Raw genomic sequence first — 18,822 nt, 5'->3', positions numbered from 1 at the left:
ACATGAGCTACGAATGCCAATGTACCATATGATGCTAGTCAAATTAAATCATCTGCCTTAATTTTGATTTAAACATCTTTAACTTGAGTTAGTTCCCCTGCCTCTCGATAGGAGAATGAAAATCTTCTCTTTGAAATATGATGCTATTAGAGATTCTTCATAAATGTGCTGTCCGCTACATAAAATGAGAATTATTTTATTTTTGTGGAGGGTATTAATGGAATGTATAATACACAATTGCTCTTTGCTGCTGCAGGGCTTTTTGTAGCAGCTAAAAAGTAGAGAAAAATATGTGGAACTTCAAGATGAATTAATGCAATGTATAAATCAACCCCTGAGGCATTCTTAAGTGACAGTGTATCTTTCTTCTTGTGAATAACTGCACTGTTCAGATAGGAGCAAGCAGGTCAGTGGCTAGTACTCTAACACTGGGTCTGTGTCCTTCCTTGACACAATTCTTGTGTAATTCGAAGCATGTAACTGTGAGCTAGATCAGAATGGAAATAAAGCTCTATAGCTCAGCTCTGTCTTGTTAATATTTGCTTGTGAGGAAGAAATTGATTTAAAAAATCATTGTTGAAGTTAACTTTCATAGACGCTTGAAAACTTGTATCATATGTTTAAATAATAAAAAAAAAATCCTCAAAGCCTTTTAGCTACTCTCTTAAAGATGCATTTGGAAAAGGTGCTGAGACTCACTTTCAGAGATTTCCTGTTTCACACTTGAAAATCTATGCTCCAGTCATGATGCAGCTTTAAGAGAATAAAGGGAAAGCCTTTTCTTTAAACCATAACTATTGCTCGTTTTGGCTGACAGTTTTGGTGTGGCAAGATGCATTCCAGACATTTGTAAGCAGGAACACGCCTTGGAGCTCTGCAGATAGAAATTATAGAGAGGCTTTAGAAAGGACACTGTATAGTGAAAGCATGTAATGTAATTTTTTCTGTGTTGTAGATAGATGTTGCATATGTGGGTGAATCCTTTCGAAGCCTTAGCTCTGAAACTACTTGGTTTTATCAAGGACTGGATTAAGAATTACCAAATCTTAAAACAGTTTAAAAGGCAATTTTGTATGCTAAGTTAATACAAGTTGTAATGAATTGTCTCATAACAATAGGATCTTGCTCTACCAGATTTGTTACCCTTCCTCATACATCTGTCCTGATGATTTGCCCTTGCATACCTAGTATTAGGGAGGTAAATTTTGTGGTACCTCCTAGGACTGGGTCCTTTTTTTGAAGCATTTTCTTCCATTCACTACCACTTCTGTAAGTGACAATTCATTTGACCTCTGTATCCTGATCCATTTAGTCTATTATTCCTCCACTTTACCTTGAATTTTACTGTCTCCTTCAACTTACTCTTTTCATACTTGGACTGAGGAAACTTTGCGAGGGCTTGAGCTGTTTTGTGTGCCATTGCTGGCAGAAGCGTTAGCTTCTTCAGGTTAACATCTATGGGCTACTCAAGAGTAGGACATAAAATTCAGCATTAGCTCTTCCACTGTCCTGTGGGGCTTTTGGAAACTTACTTTTCCTCCTCAGCCTTGTTCTGAAATCTGTCTTTTTGACATGTCTTTTGAGTTAGAGTGAAAATGGTTTTGGGGCAGAGTATATGCATTGCTTAGCACAAGAGGTTTTCCTTCTAGATGATACTAGAATGTCACTATTAGGTAGTGTTATGGGGAGGGAATGAAAATGTCTCTCATGGGTTCTGGGCTTTGCTCTCTCCCAGTGTGTATTCAGGACCAAAGTATGGGAACGCTTTGTGAGGTTATTCTTTTCCTTAAAACATGAGATCAATGGCATTTGAGAAGAGAAGAGGAAAGAGAAGGTGCTCGGGAATCTGCTTGCTGATACTTCATTCTTCTCAGGAAAGGTGAAAGTAAAGGGGCTCAAGCAGAATTTTTTAAGATTGGAAAAAAAAAAAAGAGGAAGGAAGTGGTGTACAAAGTGCATAATTAAAACTTATTTCTGATTGCCAGGTGGAGAAAAGCATCATCAAAACTGAGGAGCTTTCTAGAATTTTTATCCTTGTCCACTTCATGAAGATTTTGAAACAGAATATGTGCTCCAAACATTGAAATAACATGTTTTAGTAATCTGTTTGTGATTGTCACAATGGGAGCTGCAGAGTACCAAATAGTTTAAAAACTTCATCTTTCTTCAGCTGGCTTACTGAGGTCATTAAAGGAATTGGCTCCAATACTGAGGGCTGTATACATAAAAATTTGGACTGGATTAATATTGAAGAAGCCAGGCACATTTCCTCTCTTCCACAATTGTATTAGCTAATAGGTATGAGTTTAGCCAAATTGAAAAGGAGTGTCTCAGTATTTGGAAATTATGTTCATCTACAAAACATGTTCCCTTCATTTTTGCAGGGTTTTACAGTCTGCTAAAGTTGCGGTGGATACATTAGGATGGACACAGAGGATTTCCCTCCCCCACCACCAGAAGGTAATGGAAATAGTTTGGAGTTTAAATCCAATTTTGTTGTAACAACTTAATTATCTTTCCAAAACTGTTTTTCCTTCTCCAACACTCCCTTTCCCCATATCACCCTAAGGCTTGGTCCCAGTGGTATTCCGCTGAAATATGAACTCCTGTCATCTACCCAGTCTTGTTCTTGAACTTTGCTTGCTGGTGTAGTTAGAGCATGATGGGAAGAAAGCTGGGGAGCAATTGGTTCTTGCAGTCCAAATCTGCAAATATGTGTTTTCTAAAACAAATCTGTGTAGTCAGAGCACAGAGGGTTACGGAAGAGTATTATGGATGCTGGACTACGGGGCTCATTGTGTAAAGTTAACACCCGGTGCCTGTGTGCTGGCAGCTGAATGGCCACTGCTGTAGCCCAAGTTTCTGAGGGCACAAAGGTAGGATCTACAAAGACACCATGTCATTGCCTTCTGTGTTTATGCTCTAAGAGAACATTACATGCAGCTGTTTTTTTGTTCTGTTTGATTTTCTGTAAGCACACCATTGTGTAGTGCTTGTTATTACGTATTTTAATTCTTAATAGGATTTGGCTTTTGGTAGTTGGATGCTTCATAAAAGTATCATGTATTTGTGCTGATCATCCCAAAGCACTAGTTTACAGAAACATGGGCTATGGAGACCTGTCGTTGAACTCGGTACAGCTGCTTTTATTTTGGTAAAGTTACAAGTATAGTTTTTATAGATAGGGATTTTTCCATAAAGTTTTCATCTGTTCCTTATATAGGACAACATTACGTATGGACTTGTACTCTATTATGTACATTGATATATGTATATGTTAATATATGTATAAATAATATACATTATTACTTATAGGACATTTCAGTTATTGTTCACACAGAACTCAGATGAAGCCATTTAAGTATGAAAGAGGATTTGTTCAGCTGTAACTCTTTAGGAATTTGGGAATTGTCATCCTAGATCTTTTGCTTTCTCTACATCTTAAACACTGCCACAGATAGAGGTCTGTTACTAGGTGCTAACTAGGGAATTGGGAATGTGAAAGAAGCAGAAACTTGTGAAATCAGCTTTTAGTGGGTTAGACTACTGGCCAACATTATGGGCAGTTTCATTAATGCTCTTAGATGTTACTGAGGTTATTGTTGGCAAAACCACTTTTGGCTGTCCTTGTCCTAATCCATGTGGTCAGGACCCTGAATTTAGCTCAGTTTTGTTTAGTGACAGTTACTGTGAAACTCCCTTTGCTGGATAATCCATCTCCAAATCAATGCAGTGCTGTGAGGGAAGAGTCATCCCTAAGGAATCAATATTTCCACTTGAGCAAGGGCTGCTGTTTTTCAAAGACAGCCAGTAATTGGGGAAACAGCTCCAACTTTGTGCAGCATGTCAGTTTGTGGGATACTCTGACAAGATTTCAGGGTAATGTAGTTCAGCATGATTCCAGAACTCAGAATGTAATATAAATTGAGATTCTGCTCTACCTGATCTTGTGTCAATTGATGCTTTTTTTTTTTTTTTTTTTTTTTTTTGGCAACAAACTCCCCAGGGGGCAGCATCAAGCCTGACAGAGTTCGGGAAGCATTTGGTCAACATTCTCAGGCACATGGTGTGATTCTTGGGGCTGTCCTGTGCAGGGCCATGGGTCAAACTTTGATGATTCTTGTGGGTCCCTTCCAAAGGAGAATATTCTGTGATATTCCTCTCCTCTTATCTCAAAAATCTTGATTGGAAACTAATGGAACTTGTATATTCTTTTACTTTACCATTGCTGATTCTCTTAAAAAAGCATATATAAGGATTATCAGTGAAGATAAATTTTAATTACACTAAAATATACTTCAGTTCACTTTCTAGATAATTCTCATGACCCATTTTGAAAATGGAACAGAAATGAGGATTTTAGGGTCAAGTACAACTGCAAATACATATAACAACCAGAGGAAGGAAACATACAGTATTTTTTGTAATAATTGGGGGGTTATTTTGGATGCATATACACTGGCCCACCCATGGCCTGTTCAGAAGGGATGAGCAGCACCTGTCACTGCCTTCAGACAGTGGGCACATTGGGTGGGTTATTGTAACTTGTAGTGAGGATGAGGCTGGGTGCAGAACCCTTTGCTACATCATAAAAAAAAATATTTTTAGCATGTGCATAATGGTTATAAAATTCTACACCAGTGCCACAGATTAAATCAATTGCTTTTATTTTTTTAAAAAAGTTCTTATGACATTATGGAAATTTTTTCCTTTACCTATTTGTTGTCCTAACAAAGATAGCTGTAGTGCTGAAAGTCATGTGGGTGCCTTTCCATTTACAAGTGTATACCATGCACTACAAATCTCAATTTTATTCTTGTCAAGTAGGTTTTCTATGGTTTTGACAAGTAAATTCCACAAGTTTATTTGTATCAATCGTAATGTATACAAAGGGAAAAAGTAATAGTAAACTTTTATCTTTTTCGTGTCTCAGTTGTGAGAATGTATATGAAAGCAATGTGATTATTTAAAATTAAATTAATGTCTTTTTGTTAGCCACAACCATCCGAATCTATACCTTGTTTAAGATAAGATACAGCTAAGGTCGGTAGTGGAGTTGCATCTGCCTCTACCTGATGAGGAAAAACTACATGCTCTGAAAGAATGGAATATAATGTATTTATTTAGTTTATTATGCTTATGTAACGTATCTGTTCATTGCTGTTTGGACATTCCATTCATGCATTGCTAATTAGGCAGTGGCAAGTCTGTGCTAGTTAATTTCCCTACTTCCGAGCAAATTCAAGTACTGAGTAACTTGGAAAAATTACTGCCTGTGTTTCTGTTCTCTAGACTGCTTTAAAAAGAGTTTCTTCTTCTAGCCATTATTATAAATTTCCCAGTATTTTTCTCTGTATATGTTGAGTGAATGTATTTGTTAGCAACCAGGGAGCAGTTGGAGTGGGCTAGATGCCAAGGCTCCTTTGGGTAAGAGCAAAATCAAAAAAAATACTTCCAAAATGAACACTTGAGATATTAGGGCTAGCTTGTGTTCCCTTCTTTAGTGTGTTTCTGCATATGAATTTATGTGTGAAGTGTGAGTATTTAAGATTTCAGACATGAAAGATTTCCATGGGTATTTTGTGAGATAAAATAGAGGATGAGTCTTGTTCTGTCAAAAAAAAAATCCTTTTTGAAAAAGCTAAATGGAAAAAGCAAATTTTATCATGGCTGTAAGTTATAATTATGCTTTTTATTGGTTGCTGTAATGGAGTGTCCTTAACCAAGCCCATTTAGACAAGAAAAGGGTCTACTGCAGACTGTGTGGGAAGGAGTTACAAAGTGGTGGTTCTGAGAATCGGGAACCACATCATGTCTTTCTTGTAAAGGACTTAACTTCACGCTGACCAGGTAGGACTGGAGATTGGATGTTTAATGCTAGGGTGGTGTTTATGTATGATAGCCTGTGCTTGTGCTATTACTACTTTATTAGGAGATGTCGTCTCTGGCTGTTTTTCATTCCTCTACTTGGAAAACATCTGGTGATCTTTCAAAGTGGAAGTCCTTCTCTTTAAATGAGGACTTGAGGGGTGTTTATCAGGGCCTGTTTCCAAAGGAAAGCCTGCTTTGTTTGCTTGGCAGGATGGATATCTGACAAACAGCTTCTTGCCCAAGGGAAGGTGGGGCAGGGAGCAGGGTGTACTTTGTTAAGTAGGTTTAGTTTTGCATCTCTGAATATGTCTGTCTCTCACTGTTTCTGGTATATGGCACTATGCCTCATATAATTTCTCTGTGAAAACTATTAGAAAGCATTGGGTGTATTTCCTCATACTTGCCAACAATTCTCCCGGTTGTCGTATATTCAGTTGCCTTTTACAACAGTTGTAAGACCTAAAATAAGTTTTAAACTCTTTTCCATAATTAGTTGAGTCTATCAAGGTAGGTTAATATATAGTGATGAGATTTGAAGTGTGGCTGCATTGCAGTACAGTTCTTGAATCATGAACAGTGGTATATTTTGTTTCATATTTATAGAAAATTAACATGATTTATGTTAAAATTTTAAAGTGAAATACTGAAATTTCAGTATCTGTACAAGAACATTACGAGAATTAATTTGAATTCATAACCTTCATATTACTGCCAAATACACTCTTTACCTGAGAGAGAATCAATTTTAACTCCTTATTTCAGAAGGGTGAAGTGCCCTTTAAGACAAAGTGTAGTGGAGAGCTGGATGTTCACTCACATACGCCACTGTCCCCAGTACCTTGGGTAAAGCTAGGTGAAAAACCTTGTTATGCCAAAGTTTGGGATTTAAAATGTTCTTCAATGAAATTAAGTTTGGGGTTTTTTAAACTGAAAATAGAATGAGGATATCTCCTAGACACCGATTGTAAAAGCATTTTTTACACATTTTTATACAATCAGCTCTCTAGAGCCGGGATATTTTTTTGTTCCTGATATGGAAACGCAGAGCAAAGAGGCCAAGGACTTAAATCTGGATATCCTGTATGCAATTGCGTGCTGTGATTGTGTCTTTCCACAGTTATTTTTTGTCATTTGCCTGCCAGTGCTGAAACACTGAAATAGTCCTAGTTCCTCTATCCATGAGAAGGAAGTCTGGCCTGAGTCTGCAGGTAAGAGTGAAGTAGAAACAACTGTACTCTCATAAAAGTTTCCATTGAGATGACTTCACAAGAAAAAAACCTTATAAAAAATTTTTGATTAACTCTAGTAAGGAGCTGCTCAACCGGTGCTGTGTTTTGCTGTAGAGATGACTGTATTTCTCTGCTTTTTATTCTACATCCTATATGTATTTCAGATTGTTTAGTTAACTTTTGTGCTGTTTTTGAATAATTTTGGAGTTTATTTAAGTTTAAACCATTTTAAAAAGCTAATTTTGTGACTGAGACAAGCGGTGGTTAAATTTGGGCTTTTATAATATTGAGAAGATGTTTTATGATTTAATTGATGAAAGTAGAGAACAGTGATGGCGTTATAGTTGTATTTCCATACTCTAACTGGGGGATTGAAATAAGAACATTGCTTAAATTAAACTGTAGCCATAAAGGGAGTTGGTCTTGTTCTAAACAACATTGTTAGGTATCTATTTTCAGCATACAGACAGTTACAAATGATGCTAAAAGGGGAGCCAAGATTTCAGAAGAATGAGAACAGAATATGAATTGTAGTTATGAATGGTTCCTTGTTTTTGAAGCTGGCAATAGCTTGCTGGTGTCTGCCATCCCATCTGTAAAAGAACAATTTATTTATTTCTAAAGGTCACATTTCTCTCAGTAAATGCAGGAAAATGCATTGTTTAAGGTAAGGATCAATTATTCTTTGTGACAGTTCAGACAAGTTGCGTAACAAAGAGTAACAAGAAAATTCCCATTGCAAAAAAAAAAGTTATGGTGTCACATGTCACTCCTAATTATGTGTTTTTTTCTTCTAGCTAAGTATATTTGAGTGTTGGGAAAAACAAAAAAATATTATTTTGAAGAAAAACAGTAAAAAACTCTACTAGGTGTTTATAATGTATAAAATGATCAAATGTGATTTACCATTATGGATTTCTTGGAGATTGACTTTATTATTTTATAATTTTTGGTATTTTCTTTCTGATTAAGAAGTTATATTTTGGGGGGTTTTTTCTGTTTACTCAACTGCTCTGTAAGGTGACTTTACTGCTGGCCTCAACTTGCTGACTGTGTGCAGGGACAGGGCCCAGACATGTTGATCAGAAAGAGTACTTGATGATGAGATAAAGGCCTTTCGAAGGATTGGACAAGACTTGATCATTGGTCTGGGGTAACTAGTATTGATTGCTTAAAAAACAAAAAAAATTGTAAAGAAATTTGTGCTGATTTTTGGGTATGTTTTCTATGAATAGTTGTGTAAACTAAGCTCCAAAATTTTAAATTCAAACAGTGAGCCAAGATACAGGGAGAAGGGTGAGATATTTTTTTCTTTGCTTCTTTTGCCTGTTTAGGACTTGTATCTATCATTAACTGGCTGGGATAAATTGCTGGCAAAGAACTGAAGGATTTGTTCATTTTTTTTGAGTTTTTTAATTCTGTTTCACTGATCCCAATAAATATTCACTAACCATGCCTCAAGCCTCTGTAATGATTCTACTCTATAGTTTACAGAAAGAAAAACTTTTTTTATACATTGTTATAATTCTCTTATCTTGTGCATGAGCATAGATAAAAGCTTGTTTGCATTATGATAATTTAAATGAAGTGTCTGAATTATTGAATGAAACATTTATTAGGTGCTACTTGCTTTTGCTGCAGAGAGGAATGGAAACTATGCCTAGCAATCTGAGGAAAACATACTTGATAAACATTTTTGGGAGAAAACTTCTCCCACCCCATATATAGATTTTCTTTTTTCTTCCTCATTGAAATAATCTTTCCAGGAAATGTGACCTTGTCATAATTTTGTTACAATGGATACAGAAGATGACTTAGTCTGACAAAGAAGGATTGCTGCAGGAATATGTGTCATTGTTAAATAGTCTGTTGTTGAGCTCAGTAACTTGGTTTAGGTGAAAGCGTGATAGATTCTGAATAATCTTCTGTTACACAGGTACAAGTTTCTCCAGGGGCAGTGTGGGGAACAAGGCAGAGCTTCCTTCCCGCTCCATGGCTAACTGGAAGGAGGCAGTGAGAATGGCTCTGAGGCTCATGGACTGAAAGGTCCCAAGCAAACGCCATTGTTGTGCAGCTCGAGCCAGTGTCCACTGAGAGGAAAGAATTTCTGGTAGAATCTGTGCTGAAAGGGTATTGTAAAACAGGATTTTGGAGAGTTCAGTCATGTAAGAATTACTGTTTTCACATGTTTGCTTGAATTCCACAGGCATCGTTTTTTGAACTGTAAGAGGATCTTAGTATGTTAGGGCAAAGAAGACCAAGGTGTATTCAAACAATAATTAAAAAAAATACTAAAAAGGGGGATGCTATTAAACTCCCTCCCCATTAGTTGTTGGGATAATCGATTTGTAAAATTTTGCATATATTACACTTTGTTTACAAATCAATCTATCTGAATAGTTCTCTTTAGGCTAGGTGAAGTGGTAACAATAGAAAGGGGTAGGTGAGAAGCCAGCTGAAATCCAAAGTATTTCTGGTATTGTCCTGGATTTACTAAACAAAACCATTCTGTTCTAGTGTATATATTTTTGTATAGTAAAAGATACAGTAAGTTTCTGTAAAATTTAATTTCTAGCTTGTTTCCTTGTCCGGGATACATCAAGGAGAAAACACAAATAGTTGAATCTAAGTTATTTTTAAGCATGTGAACAGGTTGCATGTGGTGCTTTGGGTGTTAGGTGGAGTTATTGTTGGGGAAAAAGGAATTTTGCCAGTGTGTCCAAAGAGAGAAATGGATCCCTGAAGCCACGTGCATCTTGTGGGCCCCGCCTGGGCCGCTGCTGCAGGAGACTGAATGTATGAACAGTCCATGTCAGCATCTGTTGGAAATCAAATGCTTTCAGGTGTTCCAAGTTCTGATTTTGGGGAGTACCAGCAAGTGCTTCAGTTCTGACATTGCTAGATAAAGGGTTGTTCAGCCTGGGCCAATGACCCAGAATTTAGGCATCTCTTTGCCTAAATCATCTGAAAGTTGAATCTAGGAAGTATGTACAGTTGCTGTTAAGGTAGAGCAAGAAACGTGATCCAAAAATGAAGTCAAATCCCTTGCTACTTCAAGATCACAATTTCATTAAAATTAATACAGAGGATGACTTGGTCTGACAAAGAAGGATCGTTGCAGGAATACTACTCATTGTTATATAGTTTGTTGTTGAGCTTAGGTCTTGGATCATGTCTAGCTACATCTTTCTACCAGGCAGACACCCTGGAGACCTGAAACAGGGAACTACTTCATATCTAGAATGTGTCAGCCTTGTTGTATTTCAGCTTTTTTTTTTTTTTTTTGTATTATGATCAGTTTGTGTACCTGAACTGTATGTTTTCTTTCTGTAGAAATGGGATCTCCTGCTCCCTGTTTCAGGTCTTCAGGGTGTCTTTCTGCTGCTTTTTGGTTCATGGGACTCCCAATTACTCTTGAAGAGCTTTGAGGCCAAGGTATTATCAGATGATACAGCAGTTTTATGTTGCTAATTAGAATTAATCAGACTGTATGAGAGAACTGTATATGCCTCAAACCATTAAATGGTAATTGCTTTAAAGTAAAAGTAACTATTTGGAAAAGTAGATATTAATAGATAATATCTGATAGGAAAAAAAGTGTAGAAATAAATAACAAGACAGGCTGCCCTCACTAGTGGAAATTTCCTTAAAATTAGTTACTTTTTCACAAATATATTAACTACGTGGTCAAAACTGTATTTCCTAGAAAATTTTTCTTTTTTTTTCTCACATGGTATTTGTATCCTGTGGTTAGCCAACGTGCTCTGCCCTTTCACTGCCAGAGCTGGATACTTCATTTTCTCAATGACTTTGTAGTCTTCTGCTGTTTGATTTCTGTTTTATTAAAGCTCTCTGGTTTTCCTGTTCCCTGTGTGGATTGTCCATTTGGACAGCACGTTATAGGTGAGTTGAGTGGTTCATGTTCACAGGAGCTTAGGCTGAGCTCAGCTGTGCAGCTATCATCAGCACCAGCCTCACCAACAGACATGTCAGGTGGCAACATGGCTTTTGTGATGTGACTGCTGTGCCTCATGTCAGGTGCCTGGTGACATTTATAGCAATTCAGGCTTCAGTATTGTTAAGTGTATTAGTATTTCTTTAATACTGAGGGAAAGCTAGTAGCCTTTAATATGGATAGATGCCTTTCAGCACAGAGGGGGATCTCCCATGTATTCATGCAGATTTCCAAATAGCATCTGTACATGCTTTCTGTACAGAATCAGCAAAATTTCTTGGTGAAATTTGAATATCAGAATATACTAATAAGGTGCTGAGGTGGAAGATACCTGCTCGGGGTCAGGCTCAGTCTATGGTTCTGACTGTGGCAGGCAATGCCAGTGTCACCAGTGTGCTGAGTGTAGAGGCAGTTAAAGTAAATGGGCAGAAAATGCTGATTTTACATAGTGGCCTTTCTGGTTATAGCACAGACATCACTGAAAAGCATCTTAAGGAGTTACAAAGGAGTACAGGTCTGCTGGTGTTGCTACCACTACTTTCTGGACAGTCTGGTTCATGCCTTGTGTTTTCATTTTAGACTTTGATTTTTTGCAACTTGATTCTTTTAAATTTTAGCTAACTAAAGCTTAAATTTTTAACATGTGAGTAGTTTGTAAATTTCAGGGTTTTTTGCTATTTATAAATCTTTCCTAACATCCAGAGGTCTGGGCTGTATTTCAAGGAATGCAGTTTTTTAGCATTAGGCGTGCTGTTGTGAGCAGTCTCTCTGAAACTTGAACAGGCAGATTCAATGCTCTTTTGCCTCTGGTTTTGAGTTACTTTCTCCAGAAGAATAATATTTGTTGTGCATGCTTGACAACATAATTAGTATGTAACGTGTGTATTTGCAAAATACTAAAGAGGCATTTTACTTATTTCTTTGTAGTGTATTTGCAGGGAAAGCCTGTTAATTCATGTGATTTTCTTTTGTTTCCATCACTGGAAGCACTTTTTGCATGAGTGTGTACTGTTTAGTTTGGTTTGGGGTTTTTTTGTAACTCTTTTCCACAGAGACTTGTAACGCTGACGTTGTGGTCATGCTTTGGATGTGTGTGTGAACTGTGTGTAATCAGCAGTGTGCCTGCACTGCAGGGACCTCGGTTTCCTGCAACACCAGCTTAGCACAACTGCAAGTGAAAGGGGAAAGAAAGTCCTTGGCTCTGATCTGCTTCACATAGGAAGGAGCGCTCGCTCATGTGTTTATGCGTACACAGTTTTGTTTTAGATATTTCTTTTCCCCCAGCAAAATAGACACTTTTCACCTACATGACTGTGTGAGGAGCTGAGTTATGGGTGCCAGTAGTGTGCTCATGGATGTCACACCTGACTTGGAAGTGTCAGTGAAGGGCAATGTTTGCAGAAGCAGTTGCTCCTAAAAGCCAGCCTTCCTCCTTTGGGGTCTCTCCTGCCCTGCAACTTGTCCTTCTCCCTGCCCAGGTGTCAGTAGAGGTGTCCTTTTGGGAAGGGCAGAAGGGCGAAGTGTCAACTGGGTACCAGAGTGAAGGAATATTTAACTTTAGTTTTCTCTCCTGATCCTGAAGAACTAGTGGTCATGAGTGGGAAATGAGAGCAGGTTGAAAATAGCCGTAGGAATGCAGCCTAATCAGTGCTTACAAGCTGGGAGAAAACAGAGGCTGTCCAATGACAATTGAAATTCTTAAAATCTGTCTGCAAGTTCCTGCTGAATATGAAACAACTTTCATTTTTCAAAGGTTTACAAGTTGGACAAATTGGGAACTTCTGTAGGCATGAGTGTTTCCTAACACAAGCTTCACCTTCCTGACAAATGCCAAACCTCTGCTACGAAACTTGACCTGAAATAAAAAGTGAACAATTTGAGATCCTGTTCATCCTGGAGGACAGTCAGCATGGTGTATTTGGGCCCAAATGGTTAAGCGTACAAAAGTAATGATAACTTTAAAAATTCAGTCATTTCCTGGTATCTGCATGCTTCCAATTCTTTTTTCTGTCTAGTGCCTTGTACACTTACATAAGGAGCTGGGCAGATTTTAGTTGTCTAGAAATATGAGTCTGTAAAGGAAAGTGTATCTCATCAGAGAAATCTCTGGAACGTATCAAGGTTAAATAATAAGTACTCAGATTGCTATATTCTGGTAGTTTGTTTTGACTTGATAACTTACACAAGTTACAAATTTTATAATACCAAAAAATATTCTGAGGTAATGAACTTTTAAAATATTTTTCTTTAACTGAAAAGTTTTGTGTATTTATAGATGCTCAAGTATTTGTAGGAAGTTGAAACATTAGGGGAATTCATTTTGAAGGAAGGTGTGTCTTTGCAGTCCTGAGTGTCTTGTTGCAATCCAAAGTAACACAAGTAAAAAAGATAAATGTTTTAAAACTGCACATTGGAATAAGAGCGAGCAGCTCTTGCCAACCTGCTTTAGGTCCATTTGTATTCATATTTTTTCACCAAATAATAGCTAGATACGTTCCATTTGAAGCTTTGTATGCTTATTTCCTTCGTTGTTCTATATGAGGTGGTCATATGGTAGAAGTGAATAAAAATGTTTATTCAGTCTTTTAAATATAATAGATGCATTTCATCTTTTGTTCCATAGTTCCCTGCTTACTTTAATTAAAAAAAAGAGTACAGCTGATTGCAAGGATGACACTCCTGATTATACAGAAGCCTTACTTATATTTCTAAAAATATTTTTCAAACCTTAAAACATAGGCTAAAGTATTCATGTTTCTTGATGGCAGTGTGCCTGTCTATGTCCAGTGTTCCAGGTCTATTGTTACTGGGCTCCAGACTGCTAAAGTGTTCATGCTTGGGTTTCTATTTCATTCCTTCTTTGTCATGGTTTTTCATTGAAGTAATCAGTTGACTTCTTCAGGATCATCTCTGATTTATGCAATTGCAAGGGGGGATAGAGATTTGAGGTGCCTTTTTTTCCCCTGGGTATTCTCATTGTCTTGAAAGTGCACTTAATAGTAAACACAGAACTTTTGTTTTAGTTCTGTGTCTCTAAAATAAACCATTTAATAAAATTGTTAATGAAGCTTCACTAGCTTAGTCTGGGCTTTAAAATTAATGTCACTCCTTTAACTCCTTAGCTATATTACATTGAACTATAAATAATCTAAGGATAATGAATGGGAAAGCAGATGATGCCAGGAATGCTTTGCAATTGGCAGAGTGACCAAAATTTGTTTAAATTTGCTTATGCCCCGGCAGATGTCTGTAAACACAGTCTAAGTGAGCTTGTCTGTGAAGTGACCTTTAAGAAAAGTCATTTCACTGAATAACATACCTCAGAAAAAAGTCATAAATCTGTGTGTTGTGCTAACAACTATGGGAGTATATATTCCTTTTTCTAATTCTAAATTAACCCTTTCACACTTAATTTAACTTGAAGACAGTTTTTCCATTATATAGGATTTATTTTTTTCATGCTTTAAAACTCCAAATAGAATTTTTTAGAAATGTAAGAATTTCCCTGAAGCATTTGCAGAGCTTCAGAGTGGTATTGGCATAAGATGAAAAATTTTAATCAATTATTGTATTCTCATTGCTCTGGTTGGCACATGTAAAATTATGGATGTGAGTAGTGGTGAAAGGGCAAATTGGATTTTTAGTAACTAATTTAATAATTTGAAGTAATTCCAGACAGACTCCGTCATGCTAAGCAGTCTGTGATTATTTCTTTGAGAAAAAAAAAAAAGCATTTTAAAATTATGTTTAAAAAAAAAAAAAAGAGAAAAGGAAGTAGTTGTCCTCTGTGTTTTTTAGAGGGGAGGGTGTCTTCGAAAATTCCACCCTCACACATCCCCACCCCCACTTTTTTTCTGCAACCACCGTTACCTGGAAATGTACTTTTTGGCTTGATTCTTTTGACTTGCAGGTAAAGGGTAGGAGGAACTGGGGCTTTCTTCATAAGCATGAAATTTGGCAAGATTTGTGGTGGTTTTTAGTAGCAGGTTCAGCCCGAGTCGAACTCCACTGTGTCTTCCTAATTGTAGCATTTCACAAGTGCTTTTGTCTGTGTGTTGTTGTGACAAAACACAAAGAACTGCGGAAAAAGTATATATTTTCAAAAGAGGAGTTTGTCATTTTTTATATGAAATAATCTGTATTTATCTGCTGTGCTGAACAGCTCTTAATTTGAAGCAAAAAGCCCCCACCCTCATTTTGTTTTTGTTAAAATACTTTTTCCATCAAATGAAATAGTATGCCCTGGAGATAAAAAGCTTAAAGGAGAATATTTTTATTAAATGTGAGGTGGAAGGGATCTGTAAATTTAGAAAGTTAAAGTTTGTACCTGCAGAATTAATTAAATGCAGAAGAGATGTAAAGCTAAAATAAAGTTTTAAAACTTTCTGAAGTGAGGATATTTGTCTCAGTCTACCCTTTCTAAAGGACATGTAATCTGAGAAAGGAGTTTCTTTTTTTTCTTTTTTGTCTCTTTTGTAATCTTTACCTGCTGTCCCATCAGTGATGCAATTAGGGGATCTTTCCAGTTGCAGTGCTCAATTATGGGATTCAGTGCCTTGTTTATTTATGATGCAAAGTAAGTGTTTTGAAATTAATGAAACGGGGCAGTGTTAACAGCCATAACAGAAAAAAATTAGGTGGCACCTCCAATATTTTTTTTACTCCAGTTGAGAAAATCAATTCCTGTGTAAGATTCTTCCCACAATTATAAAATATGGGCTAGTTGCTTTTTTTTGGAGGAAATAGGGGGGCACATTGAAGGGAAATTATGCATCAGTTGAGCAGGTTTTGCTTCTGGGTCCTGAGTCGTTCCTTTTGCTTGCAGTGTCTCAAATTACCTTTTTTTCCTAGTGGCAGATCTTAACTATCTGACAAATGGCACTGTGCTGGACTTATGAGTGTGGGCAATTGCAACAAAGTGTTGGAGTAGAGAGTTACCAGGCACCTGACACCTAAGTTACCTGTATGTGGACAGCGGAAGTATTAGGATCCAGAAGCTCCCTAACCTCACAGCCACAAAACTCAGAGGGGCTTGCTGCTCCTGCAGTGTTTCCCTGCATGGCTTGGATGTTTTGTCAACATACACACTTTTTCTTTTGCTGATGTCTAGAATTCACCTTCACTGAGCAGGTGTGTTCATGGTTCTCAGCTGAGCCTTTCTCCAACAGTGCCCCAGTTTTCTGAGTGGCCTAATCCTGCAGATATGATCAACTCATTCCAGTAACCTCATCTTCCCCCCTCTCCCGCCATACAAAACATAGACAGAGCTACCTTGTATGCTGGAAGTGGTTGTTGCTCTGGTTCACTTACACAGTACAGTGAGAGGAGTGGCAGACAGCAGCACGTGTACCTCCGGATGGGTTGTCAAGCACTGGAACAGGCTGCTTACGGAAGTGGTTGAGTTGCCATCCCTAGAGGTATTTAGTAGGTGTGTAGATGTGGTGCTTAGGGACATGGTTTAGTAGTGGACTTTGTAGTGTTAGGTTAATGTTTGGATTTGATCTTAAGGGTCTTTTCCAACCTAAATGATTCTATGCAAAACTGTGTTTTTGTGGCTCTTACCTGCTTGTATCTGTCATCTACTTGTTTATCTGCCTAGCCTGAGTGAGTAACCAACACTTCACATGCTGGTAATGACAGAAACCACTCTACTTGGTATTTCATGTGTTTGTGTTTTCCAAATTTGAAGTATGCAGGCATACTGAAAACATAAAAAAACTGAAAAAAAAAATGCTGGAGATAAAACAACATCTCCCCTCTTTTCTTTCTTTTCCCCATTACAAACAAGCAACAAGTAGTACAATCTAGTCAAATGGATGCTGAATCAGGAAAAATGCTGTGTTTGTCTTTAATCACTTGGAAGAGCTCTACAGGATTTCTTGCGTCTTTCAGGGTAAAATAGAATTGCTAATGAACAAAAGCAAAAAATGAGAACCCTTAATCCAAAGGCTGAGTTCATCCAGAAGGATTTTTAAAAGGCATCAAAATGAAATTAAATGTCATGCTGCCTCAGCCATAAACTGTGACAATAAATGTAGGAAACCCCCTTTTTTTATTCCTTACTATTTTTGCAATTAGTTCACTTTTTCTCCTGCAGAGAGGCTGCATGAAAGATCTTGTTATTCGTGGCTCTGGTAAAATATGCTGGCTCAGCCTGCCTGAAGAAACAGAAGCCTTGGCAGGAATGCTGATTACCATTACAATCTAAGCAGTCTAGAGCTTAGGTGTGTGGGGGTTTTATCATAAAGACAAAAAATGTTTTCTGGATGGTAGAAGAGCTGATAATATCATCATGACTCAGGAGATTCAAATGCCCTTGCAAAACTTTATTTTTCATTTTGTGTTACCTGAAAGAGGAGGCAGGGAGAACCTTATTGACTTCAGGTATATTTTTATAAAATATTGGTGTTTACATCTTTGTCTATTTTAGTGTATAGTTTTATGCTATAGGTACATGAGGGGGCTTAAATCCTTGTGGGTTTTCCACAATGGCATGGAGGGAAATTGCCCTCCACTTCCACCTGTTCCTGCTCCTCAGCCCCATGTACAGTGCCAAATCTGTGCTACGGTGTTTTCACAAGCAAACACAAAAAACCCCCACATTCACACTTCCTATCCATATTAGGGTGTAATTATTTCAGCCATTACTTCTTGAAATGTAAGAACTGAAAAGTCAACCTTCCCCACCTCCACCAGAGTGCACCTTGTGTGTTGTAGTAGGGCTAATGATATGTTGCATAAAGTCTTTGGTTTAAAACTGTCACAGATTGGAGGAGTAAAACCAATCTGCTTGGTCTCATTAAGTGTGGGAAGAAAGTTTACCATGACTGGCATATGGACACTGTTAAAGAATAGATTTGGGAATTTGAGTTAGAGAGGAAAAATGAAGTTATAAAGTCCCAAAGTCCCTGTACAAATAAATTGACCTGTGAACTTTTCTCATTTAAAGAACTGACCGTTAAAGGATTTTTCTAAAAATGTTTTGGGTCAGTATGACAAAACCAAAGGTACTTGCATTATCACATCTTAATTGCTTTCCAAGTAATTTCCTTGTTTACGCTGAAGGATTTATTGAAAACTGCATGGGGTTATCACCATGTCAAGGAGCTTTTGTTCTGTTCCAGTAACCCTAAAATCTAAGGGTTCATTGTATAAGCTTCATTTGTAATGTGGAACACTCACTGGTCCCATGAAATCATTACTAAGAATAAACAACGAAAGGCATGTCTTTCTGCACAGTTCTAGAACGTGAACCGAAAGCCACGGGTACGAATGATGAGGAGGAGGACGAAGGAGAACAGTTTGACTTTGATAGTGGAGATGAGATACCAGAAGCAGACAGGCAAGCCATTGTGCCACCTCCTGCTGATCCTGGAAATAACATAGAGCACCAAGAGGCTGATGCCACAGGTAAGTCAGCCTGTCGGTCTGTGCCTCCACTAGGCTAAATAATCAAGACTGATCGTAGGATGCCTTTTTTTGACAGTGCAATAAAAATACTGTAAAAAGAGGTTTCCATGGAAATACCATTAAAATGTTCTGAATATTCCTGCCAGTTACAGTCATGGTAGATTTGACAAGGCAAATGGCCATCACATGTAATTCCTGTGAGGTTTTCCATCCAAGTGTGACGTTCGAAGCAATGGATTGGGCACGGTCACAGTGTCATACTGCGGGTAAACACTGTCCTTGCAGATTTTATGGCATGTGGATAGCTTGAGATAAGCTGTCTCACAGCTGTGCTTGCTGGTTGCTGGTCTTAAGATA

General features: G+C 37.6%; 1 protein-coding gene across 4 annotated transcripts in view; it reads left to right on the top strand.

The window, feature by feature from the left end:
• ARHGEF10 (Rho guanine nucleotide exchange factor 10) overlaps positions 1-18,822 on the top strand; it is a 111,766-nt gene that overhangs the window by 10,610 nt on the left and 82,334 nt on the right. For all 4 annotated transcript variants that reach the window (XM_032683432.1, XM_032683430.1, XM_032683428.1 and 1 more), the window contains exons 2-3: positions 2,385-2,460; positions 18,295-18,465. In XM_032683432.1, the coding sequence (XP_032539323.1) occupies positions 2,424-2,460; positions 18,295-18,465 (208 nt within the window). In that variant the 5' untranslated portion in view covers positions 2,385-2,423. The remainder of the gene's footprint in view (positions 1-2,384; positions 2,461-18,294; positions 18,466-18,822) is intronic.

Source organism: Chiroxiphia lanceolata, chromosome 3 (genome assembly GCF_009829145.1).
Source record: "Chiroxiphia lanceolata isolate bChiLan1 chromosome 3, bChiLan1.pri, whole genome shotgun sequence".
Classification (NCBI taxonomy): Eukaryota; Metazoa; Chordata; class Aves; order Passeriformes; family Pipridae; genus Chiroxiphia; species Chiroxiphia lanceolata.
Note: the sequence above shows the minus strand (reverse complement) of the source record. Positions and strands in the feature narration are given on the sequence as shown.